At 30.6% G+C, this 16,484-nt stretch overlaps 1 protein-coding gene across 19 annotated transcripts in view; it reads left to right on the top strand.

Moving 5' to 3' along the window:
• LOC139512971 (ecotropic viral integration site 5 ortholog-like) overlaps nucleotides 1-16,484 on the top strand; it is a 59,194-nt gene that overhangs the window by 5,609 nt on the left and 37,101 nt on the right. For 9 of the 19 annotated variants that reach the window (XM_071300977.1, XM_071300995.1, XM_071300990.1 and 6 more), the window contains exons 2-5: nucleotides 5,080-5,222; nucleotides 11,221-11,345; nucleotides 15,005-15,144; nucleotides 16,136-16,221. In XM_071300977.1, coding sequence (XP_071157078.1) covers nucleotides 11,254-11,345; nucleotides 15,005-15,144; nucleotides 16,136-16,221 — 318 coding nt within the window. In that variant the 5' untranslated portion in view covers nucleotides 5,080-5,222; nucleotides 11,221-11,253. Of the gene's footprint in view, nucleotides 1-1,206; nucleotides 1,279-5,079; nucleotides 5,228-11,220; nucleotides 11,346-13,340; nucleotides 13,417-15,004; nucleotides 15,145-16,135; nucleotides 16,222-16,484 lie in introns of those variants that run through there. The other 10 variants (XM_071300998.1, XM_071300981.1, XM_071300983.1 and 7 more) reach the window with 4 other exon arrangements.

The raw sequence follows: 16,484 nt of genomic DNA on the forward strand, positions 1-16,484 counted from the left end.
TTGTATTTTTCTTGGTCTTGAGGTTTTTGGTTGACTTGGTATTGTCATATTTTTTGCAAGTAAGGTTATAAAAATTTCATAAACAATGTTATTTTATGATAGATCTGTGGTATTTTGATGATACAATGTAAAATTATAAAACATGGTGCATTTTTTTAGTTTAATTCTTTGATGAAAGGAAGTATTTGGACATGTAAACTAAAGTACTGGTACTTGAAAACCACATGAAGTACAATAACACATACATCATATAGAATTACAAAAAAAACTAAAAAACCTGACTTTGACAAGTTATCTTTTGTAGGAGTACATATTAAAGTTGTTTACCTTCAGTTCAAGATGTATTTGTCTTAATAGATATTAATAATACCATGTTTTTGTGATATTTTTTGTACCTTATAAAAAGTACATGCAATAAATGTATAAAATCTTGTAAGATATGGCAACAAATATTTGAATCAGTATTCATAACATATTTACAACAGCATTGTATTTGATAGATGTACAATTTTGTTATTCACATTGAAAATAATATACATATTAGGATTTTACTTTCCTATTTTGTATTGATGGATTTCATTGACAGGTAGGGAAAACTGGAATTGCAACCTATATTACAAACCTTGCCCAATTAATAAAAAAGCAATTAAATTGAAAATTGTCCAAACTTATTTTTTCATGAACTTTAAAAGGTAAAAGGCTAGTGAGTGAATCAAGCATCTAGGGGCCTTTTGTTATGAAAAGATACCTGTACTATCAATTGTTTATTTTTTAGAGTTTAAATATTGCAATTTAATGGACCAAACCTGTTTGCAAGGTTTTATTTTCACTTTCATGTTCTTTTTTTAAGATCAAAGTTGGATGATGAGATATTTTCATATTTTTATCATGGGTCTATATATCATACCATATGGTAAAAATGAATTCTACAAAAATATCCTCCTTCTACTGTGCATGTTGTGAACTAGTTTAAATTTTGAAAAAGATTTTAATAATAGTGTTTACTGAATGATCACCTATTAGAAACCATGTATATAATCAGCTGTATATAATTCAGTGTTATGCCTTTATACAGATATATTTTAAACTTGACATTTTTTACACTTGGTTCTTATATAATATTTTAATGAGGCATCCTGGTATCTATTTATTAGGACACCTACAGATAAACTATAAATAAACAAAATCCCTTCGATTAAGTTATATGATAATGTTACTACATATACATGAGTGTAAATAGGAAGTGGATAGTTATGTTTTGATATTAAGGTTCTAATGGTATGAGATTTTTGCATTGTCCTTTTTATTTGATCTACCTTCTAGTTAAAAAACCAGAAAGTACAGGAAATACTAACCATGATTACTTTATATTTAATCAGTACATCTGACCTAAGTCAATGTAAGTTGACAGTATTTCAAATACATTATCTTTAAATTTAATTTATTTTCCCAGAAACGTTTGACTCCACAATGTATATATCCTAACGTCCCAATGTCATATGACATATTTTCCCCACATGACCCCTGGTCAACTGAGGCACTTCATTCATAAAAACTGAAATTGAAGAGTTTACATATTTCACCTTAACATATCAAACAACAGTCTTAGCACACATTTATTGGAAGACAGAGTTGAGCCCTTTTCCACTGACTTTTATAGTTTGTTCTTATGTTGTACTGTACATATTACGCCATTGTCCAAGGTTAGATGAAGGGTTTTGTTTCGGTAAACTAGTTTAACCTGGCCACTTTCTGTATGTGCCTGTCCCAATATTGAAACAGTGGCGGATCAATGCATTTGAATGGGAGCATATAGTTGGAACCCCCCCTTTACTCTGGGTTGGGAACCCCCCCTTTTTAAAATGGCTGGATCTGCCACTGTGAAAGATCAATAGATAAAAAATCCAATTCATGATTACTGAAAAATAGACTCAAATTTGTACAGAAAAGTGGTTTCTGCCTACTTTTAAATCAAATTCTACATTCTCATAGAAAACTTTTCTTAAATTAGTGTAACATATAATAAGGGGAAGATCCTTATTGATTAAGAAGCTATTTGATGCAGTGTAAGGCAAAGGTTTTTGTCTAAAATCACTGCAGAATGGAATCATACTTTTCTAAAATAAACATAGAATCTATGTCATTAGGTCACTAAAAGTTAGAGGTGAGCATGCTTACTGAGGTTTTATAATTTGTTTTGCAAATGTTATTTCCTTCATCTACAGTTGACTATTACAATGTATATATATGTATCAACAATATGATCAATTAAATACATTTATATGCAATCAGCCTAATAAAGCATAAGTAAATGCACAAAATAGTATTTAAATATAAATTGTATTGATGACCACACACAGTAACATATCTGTTAAGCCAATTATAATGTTTTTCTAACAAAGAGTATAAGTGGAATACACTGCAATTGAACAACGGTACTGATTTCTTTAAGTATTCTTGATTGCAAAAGTGTGACATTAAACATATATGTTAACGGCATATTATTTAACATCAAGATGTCTAGATATGTTGTTTGCACTCAAATAGGAAATATGCATCAAGTCATACTATATGGTGCAGACATCTTAGCCTTTAGCTGCTAATTGAAACATTATCTTGTATAAATTGAAGTTTATTGATATAATCACAACAATCTGCATGTCATAATTGAAACAAACAAGTGCAAATTGATTAAGAATGTACATAGAAGATAGTATTCAGGGGTAGGTTTCAACTACTGTTTTTTTTCACTTTCTTTTTTCTTTTCATTTTGTACTTCCTATATCTGTTTTACTCTCTTTTTCTCTCTCTCAGTCTCTATTCTGGTTACACAATATTATTTAGGGGCCAGCTGAGGACCACTTTGAGTGCAGGATCTTCTCGCTGTGTTAAAGAGACAGTGGTGCCTTTTGGCTATTATGTCTGCTCTTTGGTCGGGTTGCTGTCTCCTTGACATATTCCCTTTTCCATTCTCAATTTTATAAGTCCCCTACCTGTGAATTTGAAAGGGACTATAGGTTTTCACTCCATCTGTCGGTCTGTTTGTCAGTCTGGCAAATCAGTTTTTCAAACTTTTTTTCGAGCTGGAATTAAGACATTAATTTGATGTTTGGTTTACAGTTTTATCATGACCAGTTTCAGATCAAGTTTGATTTTTTTTTGCAGTCTATACTAAGACTACTACATAGAGTCATATTATATACTGAGATCATCAACATGAAGTCACTGGGTAACAATAAGTTTTGGTTATAAATTGAGGATGCTTGCCAGTTGCCGGTCTTATCATAAAACTAAGACCAGAATCATCCTTCGGATATCTAGCTTAAAAATTGTGCCCCTTGATTCTACCTGCCAACTTAAATGGCCACCACCATGACTAAAAATAGAACATAGAGGTTAGATCAGAAAGACGAAATCTACAAATTTATATGTCAAATATCCAAAATAGTTGGTAAACTCTTTATTGGAGTTCTTGCCCCTGAATATAGATTTCTACCAATTGTTTCATTTTGCTAATTATCATGAAAACTATAATAGGTAAAGTGAAACTTTGAATAACAAATGATCCAAACAAATTTTCAACATGTTTGAAATTGTCTGTCAACCATACAGAAGTGCTTGCCCCCCCCCCCCCCCCCCCCCCCCTAAATGCTGATTTTAACCATTTTACCGTTTTCATTCTAACCAATACATGTAGTAGATAAGAAAAACTTAAACAGCGAAAGTGATCAGCACAGCAAGATCTACAGTTTTGTAAACATGGAGGAAATGTTTTGTAGAATCCTTATGGGAATCTAATATTTTGTAGTGGACAAAAAAAAACTAAATCCACAAAACTGATCTGTATGAGTTATACTGCAAAAACTGTGAAAAAGCATAGATACATAAAATGGATTGCTGTTAAAATAAACTGATATAAAAATTCTACTTCTATTATTGCACATATTGACATAATTAGTGTCTTGATATCAAGATATGATATAATCACTCAGTATAATCATGATAGCTAAGCACTATGAAATCTTTGTCAATATTTATATATATTTTTAAGATACAAAATGTTTTCCCCCTGTACTTGTCATGCAATAAAAACTTTAGGTCATGCAGTGAACTTGAATTATTTTTAGGATAAATTAAAGTAATTTATATTGCATTATTGGCTATTACACGTAGAGACATTTTGTAATCTATTTGAAAAGATGAGTCAGCTTATAAAATTACATGTATTTTGTGCATGAATAAATTTGTGTGGTAGGTGTTACACATTTCTCACGATGAATCTTGTTACTTTAGAAAGTCACAGCTTACCCTTCTGGTTATAAGGGAAAATAGATATTATATGAATGACTTAATCATTTGTTAACTAACATAATGATTGTATTTAAATAACAAATTAATACCAGTAACAGTTAAAAGTAGAAGCAACTCCAACAATAATTATACTAGCATAAAACATTTAATATATAAAATGTGAAGAATAAGTCTGTTAAGTAACATAATTATTGACAATTTTTAAATTACTTATCTACTATCTAAATGTGTAAAACTCTGGACACACTGACAGATGCTACTTACAGGCTTGTATTCTATCAAAACAGATTTAGTCTGACATGATCATTTCAACTTTTCCTTTTTGGAAAAGGCTGTCAAATACAACAAAATTCTGTTTCCCTTTTGTTGGTCACTCTTTTTGTTGGTTCTGATAGTTCGGAAAGGTGGAACTTCCTTGTTCAACATCTTAGACTTCACAATTGGCAGCAAAGGATTTGTATAAAAGCAGAAATTAGAATATACATTTGAATTAGATTTCCCTTATTTCATATAAGCAGCATGAATATGCTAGATGCTTTATATCAAATCCTCAACAAAGATAATCCATAATAAATTATACTGTATAATCTGATGTATACTTAGAACATGTGGACTATTAATACAGGTTTGAAATTGTCATGGAGACAATTGTATTCATGTCAATGTAAAAAATGATAGGCATCAAATTCCAAACTAATCCTCAATTAATTATTTATCTTGACTATATATATAGACATTTTATTTCTTCATTGACATTTTGTTTTGCAGAAAGTAGCAGATTATCTTTGAGAGATTAATTGGATCCTTTTAAAGTGAAATGTTGACAGATTAAATACATATATTAGAATACATCATTTGGATATCAGAATTGACATGAGAATTTGCAGAGAGAACTAAATTAGTGTAGACTGGTGAGGTTTGTTTTATCAATAGTTTTCATCATAGCTTTCTACTTGTAGAAAAAAAGGACCATTAGGACTACCAAATTATGTGTAATTACAATTCAAACATGTAAATTCACAGCCTCATATGTACAGGATAAATATACATTAAAAAAACAAAACCAAAATAGAATATTTAATGAGATTTACATGCATGCTAATGTATTTTTATTTGTTTCTCCTAATAAAAGATCAAAGGCATTCCTGTAATGTTTTTAAGTAACTTTTTGTTTTCAATGTATATCACAGAACTTTAAATGGATATAAAGGGAAGATGTTTATAATCTTAGAATGTCTGTCTGTGTTTGTTATTCACTTGTTTTAATGTATGTGATATGTATGATATGTATCAGCATACACCTCTAAACGGAGGATGGTAATCCTTCATCATTAGATAAATCTCACTTTCAAAGGTCACACCAGAAGCTATTTTAACATGGTAGAGATTACCTGGTTAATAAAACAAAATATCACAACATTTACCTGCTTTAGGCTTAGAAAATAAATAAAATCTGATTAATATTTTGTCATTTATTGGTATTTTGTGAACTGAATCATGTTAAGACATATATCTTATATATAAAGATGTAACATAGGATAATCAAAGTCTACAGCAAGATGGTTGATTAGTATTTAAACTTTTAGGTCAATAAGGGCATGTATGATTAATTTCTATATTCTTAGAAAGTTTGAGTTTTGAAAACTGACAGTGATTATAAAAAAACATTAATGGTATTGGTAATTTAAACAAAGTTGGCTTAAATTTACATGATTTTGCAGTGTATTTTTAAGGTAACATTATTAATTATAAAGTGTTCTTTGTGTATATACATATTTATGATAGCAATTGTGTGCTGTTCTAAAGAACTAGGTTCCAAATAAAAATAAGGAGATGAAATCACTATCGAATAGGGAACAAATGACATATATATACGCAATTATAGGTCATGTGTGTCCTTCAACAATGAGAAAACCCCATAAAGTATAGACAGGAAAAATGTGAAACAAAACTAACAGCCTAATTTATTAGTTATAACAATACCGTCCAAGAAAAACAAATATGACAGACTTAACCAACAACAACCAATGAATAACAGGCAACTAACTCACAGTGTAGATACTATTCTGTACGCTATCCGGAAGTCTCGATTTTCGAAGCGAGGATTTCCAACTGGCTAACAAAACGGTTTTGTTTCGGTGCTTTTTCTCATCATTTGTTTACTCCTATATCTATAAAGTGCTTTGCACATCTCCAATGTATGTATATCATCATAAATATGAGTAACTGTAACAAAAACGTGCATTAGAATATAAAATATACGTGTGCATCACACCAACTTCATAGACAAAAGTGAAATCGATAGACAATTTTGCTCTCGCAATACAAAGCAAATAATCTTTTATTGCAAATATTTGCATCAGTTTACAGTTAAATATATACTGTTTCAATATGCTTACCGTATTTAAGTAGAATGTTCGTATTTCAAATAAAAAATATGTTTTCCTTGAGGATCCCAAAATAGATTACTGTACGATCAGTCTAAAACTGACTGTATTCTAGAAGCGATTTCAGATTTTTTGTCTGTACGACCAGTCGTGATTTTGAAGAAAAAAAACAACGGCAATTTGAAGGTATATACATGTACGTGTCTATGTGATATTATGAACTGTCCATGGAACTGTAACGTGTAATTTCTTTCTTTAGACAATACAAATATATTTCTGATGATTTTTGTAGACGGGAAAATAATTATATTTTTGTTCCGTCAGTCTTATTTAAAATCACATGCATAAAAAGCAATACATGATTCGCTTGTTGACTTTGTATTAGTGTGTCGTTGCAGTTATCTGTTTAGCTATTACATTTTTAAAGACTATTTACACCGTCTACCGTTGACCAATTGGTGATAACATACATCAAGCTTGTCTCTTTTAAAGTTACAATAAATAGATTGAGAAAGCTTTGTTTAAAAACTTTAGGTATTGAGGAAAGAATTAACGAAATAATACCCCGCCACTTCTATAGTCCATGTTTTGGAAAAAACAAACCACCAAAAAAACCTAAATTATAGGTGCACAGAGGCATCATTTAATAAAGAATATGAGGAAGTTTTATTAATATATGGTAAGTTTTTGAAAGTTGCGTATAGTAAATGGGTACCACCCAATAAGGTAGTGGAAAAGTCCTTATCATGGAAATAGAAAACTGCTTAATTTTCGAAAAATCAAAATAAGAGGTTCACAATTGAATTAAATGATTAGAAATCTGAAAAAGATTCATTAAGTTATGACTAGTGTCTGAAGGAAGTTGTGGATATAAAAAAAAGGTACGCCCAATATAAGGCTATGACAAAGTCCGTATTTTAGATATAGAAACATCAAAAATATTTTTACCAAAAATTCGAAATAGAAGGTCCATAATACATTCATTGATTAAAAATGGAGCAATTTTAGAAAATTTTTAACGTTTTGGAGTTCCCGGTTGGAAATACCTGATGGGTGCCCCATATAATGCAATGTCCGTATCTTATATAAGGAAACCCCATAAAAGATTTTTAATAAAATTCGAAATACATTCCTTTTTTTATATAAATAAGGCCGTTAATTTTCTCGTTTGAATTGTTATACATTGTCATTTCGGGGCCTTTTATAGCTGACTTTGAGATATTGGCTTTGCTCATTGTTGAAGGCCGTACGGTGACCTATATTTGTTAATGTCTGTGTCATTTTGGTCTCTTGTGGACGGTTGTCTCATTACAATCATACCGCATCTTCTTTTTTATATTATCATTTATGATACGGAATCCGAGAAAAAATAATTAATAGTTATACCAGTGACAGATTCAAGAAAAATGGGATCCGGCGGTTTGAAACCCTCTTTTAACTATCAATGCATTTGTATGGGAACATATATTTGGAATCCTCTTTTCTCCTGGATTGGACCCCCTCTCCATTTAAAAATGTTGGGAAACCCCAATGTATATTAAGTCAACTGTGGTTTATGAGGAGATGTGCTTACAAAACCGGCTTAACATGTTGTACCGGTCCAACGGACGAACGGAAATACGGACTTTATTATCACTATAAACCACCGCTTTACAAGGTGGTGTACAATTGAGTGTGAAAAAGACAGATCTTCATCCAAAACAAAGTGAAGGAACTGTGATCAATTATAGGCTACAGTACGGCCTTGAATGTTTGTAAATACATGCATTTTTATATACCAATTAAATCTGTGTGTTTGTACAATTTTAAGTATAACGGAGGACATTTCTGAAACTTATATAAACAACAAACCTTCCTCTTATTTTAGCAACATTCAAACATCCTTATACTTAATGTAGTAAGCGAGTACACCCTATCAAGCTAAAACATGTTTGATAAGTTTTCAGGATGTGAATTTATTGAAATACATTTGTGTTATTTAGAAAAATGCCATCTTCTAATATATCGTAAATAACTTGAAATCACCACTCGAATACAGTGAAATAAAGACTGATCATGATACAGTTTCAAAATATACAAGCGAGACTGATCGTACAGTGAGAAATTCAAACAAGTGTAATTTTCTTATTTCTGGCTTCAAAGATCTGGCTGAAACTTTTACCACCACTTAAAATATACCTTATGTAGTTAATTAAGTCTGGTTTTTACGTTAATTTGCACAGTAAGGGTGCAAAACGATTGTTTTAGGTTCACCGACTGATTTTCCTTAGTGATGCACTTGAAAATCTCTTGATTAAGGCAAAGATACGAATAATGAATGTGCTAAATTTAATTATAAACCATTTGTGAATATCGATGTCAGCTGAATTAATCATTAAGCAATGTACAGATGAACATCTTACCGTTTAATAAAGTATATCCAACAAATTTAAAATGTGATCCAAAAAGTTCTCGCTTCGAAAATCGCGACTTCCGGATAGCGTACAGAATAGTATCTACACTGTGAACTTGGGACAGGCATTTTAGATTGCAAACACCAATGGATTTTCCCATAGGTAACAATAGTAGCCTTTATCAAGATACAGACTTTAGAAAGTTGATTTCTAGAATAAAAGCTTGTTAGAATTAAAGAAAAATTATTCAGACTGTTTTTTTAGACCAAAAAAGGTTCCCTTGGCGTTTCTTAATGCAATTTGTACTTATCTTCGTTGCCTATCAATTCTGTGCTTAAAAATACATATATGGTCACAGCTTAGAAAATACTTCACATGCCCTTTAGGGCTATGGGAAATACATAGTTTTGTCTTTGGTATAATGCAGAGTGGACAAAGTATCGAGTACTCAAAAATATCGCACATAATGACCAATTAGGATTAGCCAAACTATTAATTCTGAATACCATGTTATCTTCATAAAATGGCTGCATTGATAAGATCTAATGGCTTATTGTAACCTTAAAGATATTTGTCACTGTTTGGACAACCTTATATATTGATATCAATTTTTATACAGATAGTCATTTGAATGTTTTATGCTGTATCTTATCATATGATATGACCTGTAAGAAACCTGTTATATATGTAAAAGTAATTTATTTAAATAACATGGTTAAGGTTGATTTATTGAGAATTAAGTTAAGCTTAATTTATTAGCTAGTTAAGGTTATATTAATTATTAAAAAAAATGACTGGATTCTTTTTCATCTGTCTTAAAATATGATATATAAAATAATTTCATTTGGTGATATTTCACATAAATATAAATCTGTGAGTCGAAACAAATCAAATTATATACTTGTATAATATAGATATATCAAAGGAAATTTTAAAGGTTATCTATGTATAATATTTGTATTTGATAATTTTAATATTATTTAGTACATTAAATTTAACATTTGATGAAGCATTGGCAATAAAAGCTATTTCGTCTTATATATTTCATGTAATCATATATAGAACTGGTTTATACTATTTCTATTACACCTTTAATTTTAAAATTTAAAATTTACATAACATACATGTGTGATATGCATCCATATGATATAATGAAGTATTTTCTTCATTCTCATTGGATCTGCACTTTTGCTGATTGACTATCAGTCACAGGGGCAAGGGGGGGGGGGGGGGGGGGGGGCATCTTACCAGTGATCAGTGTTTCAATATTGGCATAAATTAAGAAAAGGGGACTATATTGCATTCAACTTGTACATTTTACTTCTACTGTTTGTCAAACAAATATTTCTGTCACACTTTTCTCAAGTACAAGTCTACACTTACAACTTCATCTTTCATTATTTGGTGAGCTGCTTGAGAGTGGAGACTTGAAATGTGTGAGAACTCTTCTTATCTGTAAGACATCTTTTTCCTGTATTTCTATATTTAATATGTTGAATGAACCTACTGGAAAAATGGCTTCATATTTGTTAGAAGTTTGTCAGTGAGGAGTTGTTTATTGGGTATGCTTGAGCATGTCACTTTGAATAACAATTGGGGTAAGTGTGCATTTTCCTGTCAGTTATAGAAGATATGATGACAATTTAAAAAAAACCAAACCCTAATGATTTCTTTCCTTAAATGTTCATATAAACACAGGAAAGAGAGTGAAAGTATGTCTGATTTGTATCTGTAATAAACATTTGTGACTGGAAACAAGAATAAAAGGATTATTTATTTCTTTATGTAAATTAAATGTGTTGGTTTTCTTGTCTCCACTGTCATTGACATGACCTACAATGTAGGGAAGATAAACTACCTATAAATCCACAGATTTATATATTTATGTAGTATTTTACTGAAATACCAAGGTACAACCAGTTTATTGTTAGGTTACTGGGTTTTGTAAAGTTATAAATATCAGAACAGTAGAAATGTCATTGTCCATTTTGACCATTCATTAATCTGTTTGTTGTGACAATATATGAATATGTTAAAAAGTAAATTTATTCAACACAAGAAAAAATAACTCTTGAGGCCATAATTCTGCTTATATGAATACAAGATAGATTTATGTGTTTTCATTTCAGAGGGTGATGAAGTAAGAAGTTTTTAGGAGGCCAATGTCCTCAGATGACAAACAGAAAACAGAGGAGGTATCCTCTCTGCAAGCAGAGGAGTTAGAACTTTTAGCCAAGCTAGAGGAAGCAAATAGGTAAAATACCTGTCAGCTGTAGCTTTGTGTTGTTCGTCACTTCTTAAAAAGATGATAATAAAATTGAGAATGGAAATGGGGAATGTGTAAAAGAGAACAACCCGACCAAAGAGCATAAAATAGACATCAAGAAAATCCTGCACCCGGACAGTCAGGATCCTACTTCGTCAAAATTATCTCCCCATTACGCCAGTTCATTTTCACAATTGTAAAAATGGAAGCCATTGTAGCGATGACGCGCTACCAATTTTGCTCTTGGAAACCGATAAATTTATCCACATTGCACCAATACGATCCTTATATGTCAGTTATATTTTAAAAGACAAATGTATCAACTAGCTAATGAGCATCAGTTAATGATATTGTCTGCATTGATTCAACTTAAAACTATTGTCTGATCGGTTGTTAGGTGGAATTTTCGAAAAATCATAAACATTTAAAAAAAAACTAATTAAATATTTCGTGGAAGGGCAGACTAGATTTTTTTAGTGGTTGAAGACTATAAACCCTAGTTATCACACACAAAAAATTAAAATTTTTCGAAGATATGCATTTTCATCATCCAACTTGTAAGACTGTCGTCAAGTACTTTCAGTAAAAAAATAGCTATTCGAACACACCTTCCCTGTTTTTGTGACTCATTAGATAGGTATTTCACTTGACCCATATATTTCATCTTTTAGTACTGTTATTTTTTTGTGTTATAAAGTCAACCTGTAGCTTTAATATATAAAAATGATAGAATCTGAAGCGAGACGATGTATGAAATATTCTTACTTTGAACGATATCAAGACAAAATACTCAACTCAAACACGCCCTAACATAAAAAGGTGCACTCGATTTTCTCTTTTCGATACAATTGTTACCTATTTTTTGGAATTTTTTCTTCAGTCACATAATGGAAGGGCAGACACGAAAATTACTGAACTAATAGATTGATATCTTTTCCGTCCGTGGTAATTTTTTCGAAAAAATCGGAGGTTATGCATTTTTGTCATCCAACTTGAAAGATACCCATGTCGTCGACTTGATATCTAATTGTTCTGCTTAACTATGTACTAGATAAATTGAAAACTTATGCAAATGGTGTTTTTGAAATAAAACACCTCGTAATTGAGAAGAAAATTGCAGTTTTGTTTGTTTCTATTAACTTTTTAAAAATTTGTCACTATAGTAAACAATACAGTAAACATTTATCGCCTTCTCTAATAGAGAGCTTCGATTCTTTTGTTCTATTTCAACCTGATTTCCGACTGTGGAGGCGTGCTTAAGCTGGCCCCTTAACAAAATTATGTACGATTTCAGTGATTATCATGACAATAGATGTCATATTAAACTCCAAAATATATAAAAGAAACTAAAATTAAAAATCATACAAGACTAACAAAGGTCAGAGGCTCCTGACTTGGGACAGACACAAACATGGGGTGGGGTTAAACATGTTTTTGAGATCTCAACCCTCCCCCTATAGGCTATACCTCTTGTCAATGTAAAAACTAACACACAGCAATACACACATATATATCAAAGTAGGCTTGATGTCTGACATCGGACTATAAAATGCATAAGAATGATAAAAGAAATGACTGAAAATATTAGACACCACAAACAGAATACACCAACTCCTGACTCCTGGAGAAAAAAACACGTACAAAGAAAGGCAAACAATAACATACAACATAAGTCTTCAATATAAATATTTTACTACTATGCAAACAAATATCTATATTGAACCTGCTAATGGTTTATTTTACCTGACATTAAAGGAAGAGAGAACTTTTGTCTTTTCTATTTACAAAATATGTCCTTAGATTGAAATTGATTTTTGAAATCATCAGGAGAATTTATTGTTGAAAGACACTTATTTACTATATATGGTACTGCTAGTTATGGATTTTTCCTCTTGTGGATTAAATTTAATTTAAGAATTAGTTAATTACATACATACATCAGCTCATAAACATCTATTGATTTTTATATGCTATAAATTTTAGATGAAATGGATTATAAGTTGTCACATGCAGTTAAAGTATTGAAACGTAAAGCTTCATCTAAACAAGAAACCTTCAGGTTAAATAAAGACTGTCAGATCAGCTGCAGTTTATATGTATACTAAATTTGTTCTGTTTTAAGAGCAAGGCCATGAAAATCTTAATTCAGGACATTGCTTTATAATATCTTTAAAGGATGAAAGTTGCTCTATAAATAACTGATGAATGAAAACTGTAGGTGAAAATCTTTTCCCTATATATACAAGTTCAGATGAAGTTTTAAAAATTTGGTATTATTATGCATGGTAAACTTTTACTTCCAAAGTTCTCTCCTGTCTTTGTCAGTTTATAATAATAATGTCCACTCTATCTATGAATTGAATGGATGCATAGTAAAATGTTCTAAAATGATAAAATATTTAGTTATGGTTGTTTACTGAACAATCAGTGGTGATTATATATAATTATCTGTCGGGAGGATTAAGTTAAAACTATACTATAAAATATAAATCTAAATTATAGCACATAGACATTAGAAGATGTGGTATTGTGCCCATGAGACTACTCTCCATTCAAGTCACAATATGGAAAAGAACTCCTTTATAGGTCAAAATATGATGTTCAACATGGAGCCTTAGCTCACACTGAACAGCAAACTATAAAAGGCCCCAAAAATGATTAGTGCAGTCAGGATAATTTTCATAGAGACATCAAGCAATTTTAATAAATCATTCATTAAAGTTTTATGATGGAAAGTGTGTGACAGACACTAAGTATAATTGGAGTTTTAATATTATACAGATAATGTTGAGTTGTGACAATGTTAATGGTCTTTATATATGTCTTCATCTGTCCTTTATTTTACAACTTTTATATCCTCATTGAGTTGAGTAGTAATAACAAATATTACAATTTCAAAGTTCAATCTGATATACTGCTGCATTTGTTTCCTCATTACAGTTATATATAACAGTTCTCTCTAATATCTGATTTAATCTCAGTAACGATAACAAAATGTCAAATCTATGGAATGCCTGTCTCTTTATTACAATATTGAAAAAAGAAATTCTGGAATGTTACTAACATTTCTGATTAATAACTTTCATCTATACCATTTCCTTGTTTTTTAATAAAACATTATATTATTTATTTTGATCAAATTTCATTCCTTTATTGATAACCAGTATAGATGTATTGAAAGCAGGAAGTTAGCCCTTACATACAAAAAATAAGAATATTTATTATTCCAATCAAGGGCCCTTGATGGGCATCATAACATATACATAAAACAATACATCATGATTTGTAACAGAAAAACATTTTTTATAAACTAAAATGAAACATTAAAAAGTTCAGACATACATGAAGAACGCAAAGAGCACCACAAAACCTGGACCAATATAACCTCTACATACGACAAACATTTATCATTTTATTGTTTATTTCATTAAACATAGACATGGTTCACTGTTGGATACAAAGTATTGAGAAAGTTAAGAGCCTCAGGAAACATTTGCATTTGTAAAACCAGTTTACAGCTTCCCATACAATGAATAGTAGTTATTTGTTTAAAACAAAGTAAAATGACAATTTTCAGGAATTATTAGTTTAATTATTTCAAAGCTTAGTATTTTCTCATTATAATTATCTTTTCTCATTTATTATAGGAGGTTACTGTCAGATGAAAAATCTGCGTTCAATTCCACACCGTCGCCAACTTTAGGACATTCACGACAAGGCTCAGCCTCTAGTGTTGTATCATCAGTATCATCCAACAGTCAGCAACACTCAGAGGAAGATGGCACTGGTAGAGTATTATTGTTTCATTAGTATTTGCCTATTTATCAGCCATAAGTAGTGTTTTACAAATTTTAACAAAGTAGATCATACATCTATTTATAGAGCAATGTAGATATTATTTCATCAATGTGTATAAGTTATTATAATGAAATTGCAAAAAGATATATCCAATTTTCTTAATGCGATGCAAATTTAGATATACTGAAGACTGATTGGTAAATTTTCTCTACACATATCCATATCGTTGCCAGGTTAGATGAAGCGTAAATTACCTTGTAGTGTGTTGAATGTCAGTTTTATTTGAAGAATTCTAAAAAATGTTCCAGGGGTAAAACTTAATGAATTTGAAGCACCCTTGAGGGATAGTGTTAGTACTAAGTTTGTGTAATCAACTTCTCTTACACTTTTCAACCCATTCCCTTTTAAAAGACTCTCTAGAATAATTTTTATATTTAAAAATATCAATCTAAAGCAAGACTTCAGCTCAATTTCAACTGTTAAAACTATATTTTTTCAAACTAAAAATCTGGTTTAGAATACTGAGGATTCATTTATTTTTGTGGGTATAGATTTTTGTGGTTTAAGGAAAACCTACATGTTTGTGGATATTTAATTTCATGGTTTTGCTGAAATCTGCATACCAGCCTATTCAAAATTTGCTATTCATTGAACATTTAATTTTGTGGTTTACCTAATCCCACAAAATCTATGGAAATTGATATCTAATGAATAATAATGAATCCTCAGAAGTGTATTTATTCACGACTCAAAATCATTACACACATTGAATTGGTGAATTAAAAGGCACAGGGTTTGTATTCCTGTTGTTCATCTTGCCACAATGATGCATACACATAACTAACAACAAAATTAACTACTTGAAACAAAGATAAGGCAAGAAGGTTTTTCACAGCAGAAATAAGAATGTATTATAGACATGATGAAGCTATAGCTGAATATCAAATTGTAAAATTGTTAATTTGATGACTATTTTTCAGGTCAGCCATTTGGTAATCTCTGGGATATATGGGGAAAACTTGTAAATGACTGGGACAATGCTAAAAAGAAACCTGCATACCTAAAGGTAATACATCTTATGAAAGTTTCAGGTTAAAGTTTTTGGTCAAGGTAGTTTTTGATGAAGCTGATGTCTAATCAACTTGAAACTTAGTACACTTGTTGCTTATGATATGATCTTTCTAATTTTAAAGCCAAATTAAACTTTTGACCCCAATTTCACGGTCTACTGAACATAGAAAATGAAAGTGGGAGTTTAAGGTTAAAGTTTTTGGTCAAGTTAGTTTTTGATGAAGCTGAAGTCCAATCAACTTAAAACTTAGTACACTT

Source organism: Mytilus edulis, chromosome 2, assembly GCF_963676685.1.
Source record: "Mytilus edulis chromosome 2, xbMytEdul2.2, whole genome shotgun sequence".
In the NCBI taxonomy this organism is placed as follows: domain Eukaryota; kingdom Metazoa; phylum Mollusca; class Bivalvia; order Mytilida; family Mytilidae; genus Mytilus; species Mytilus edulis.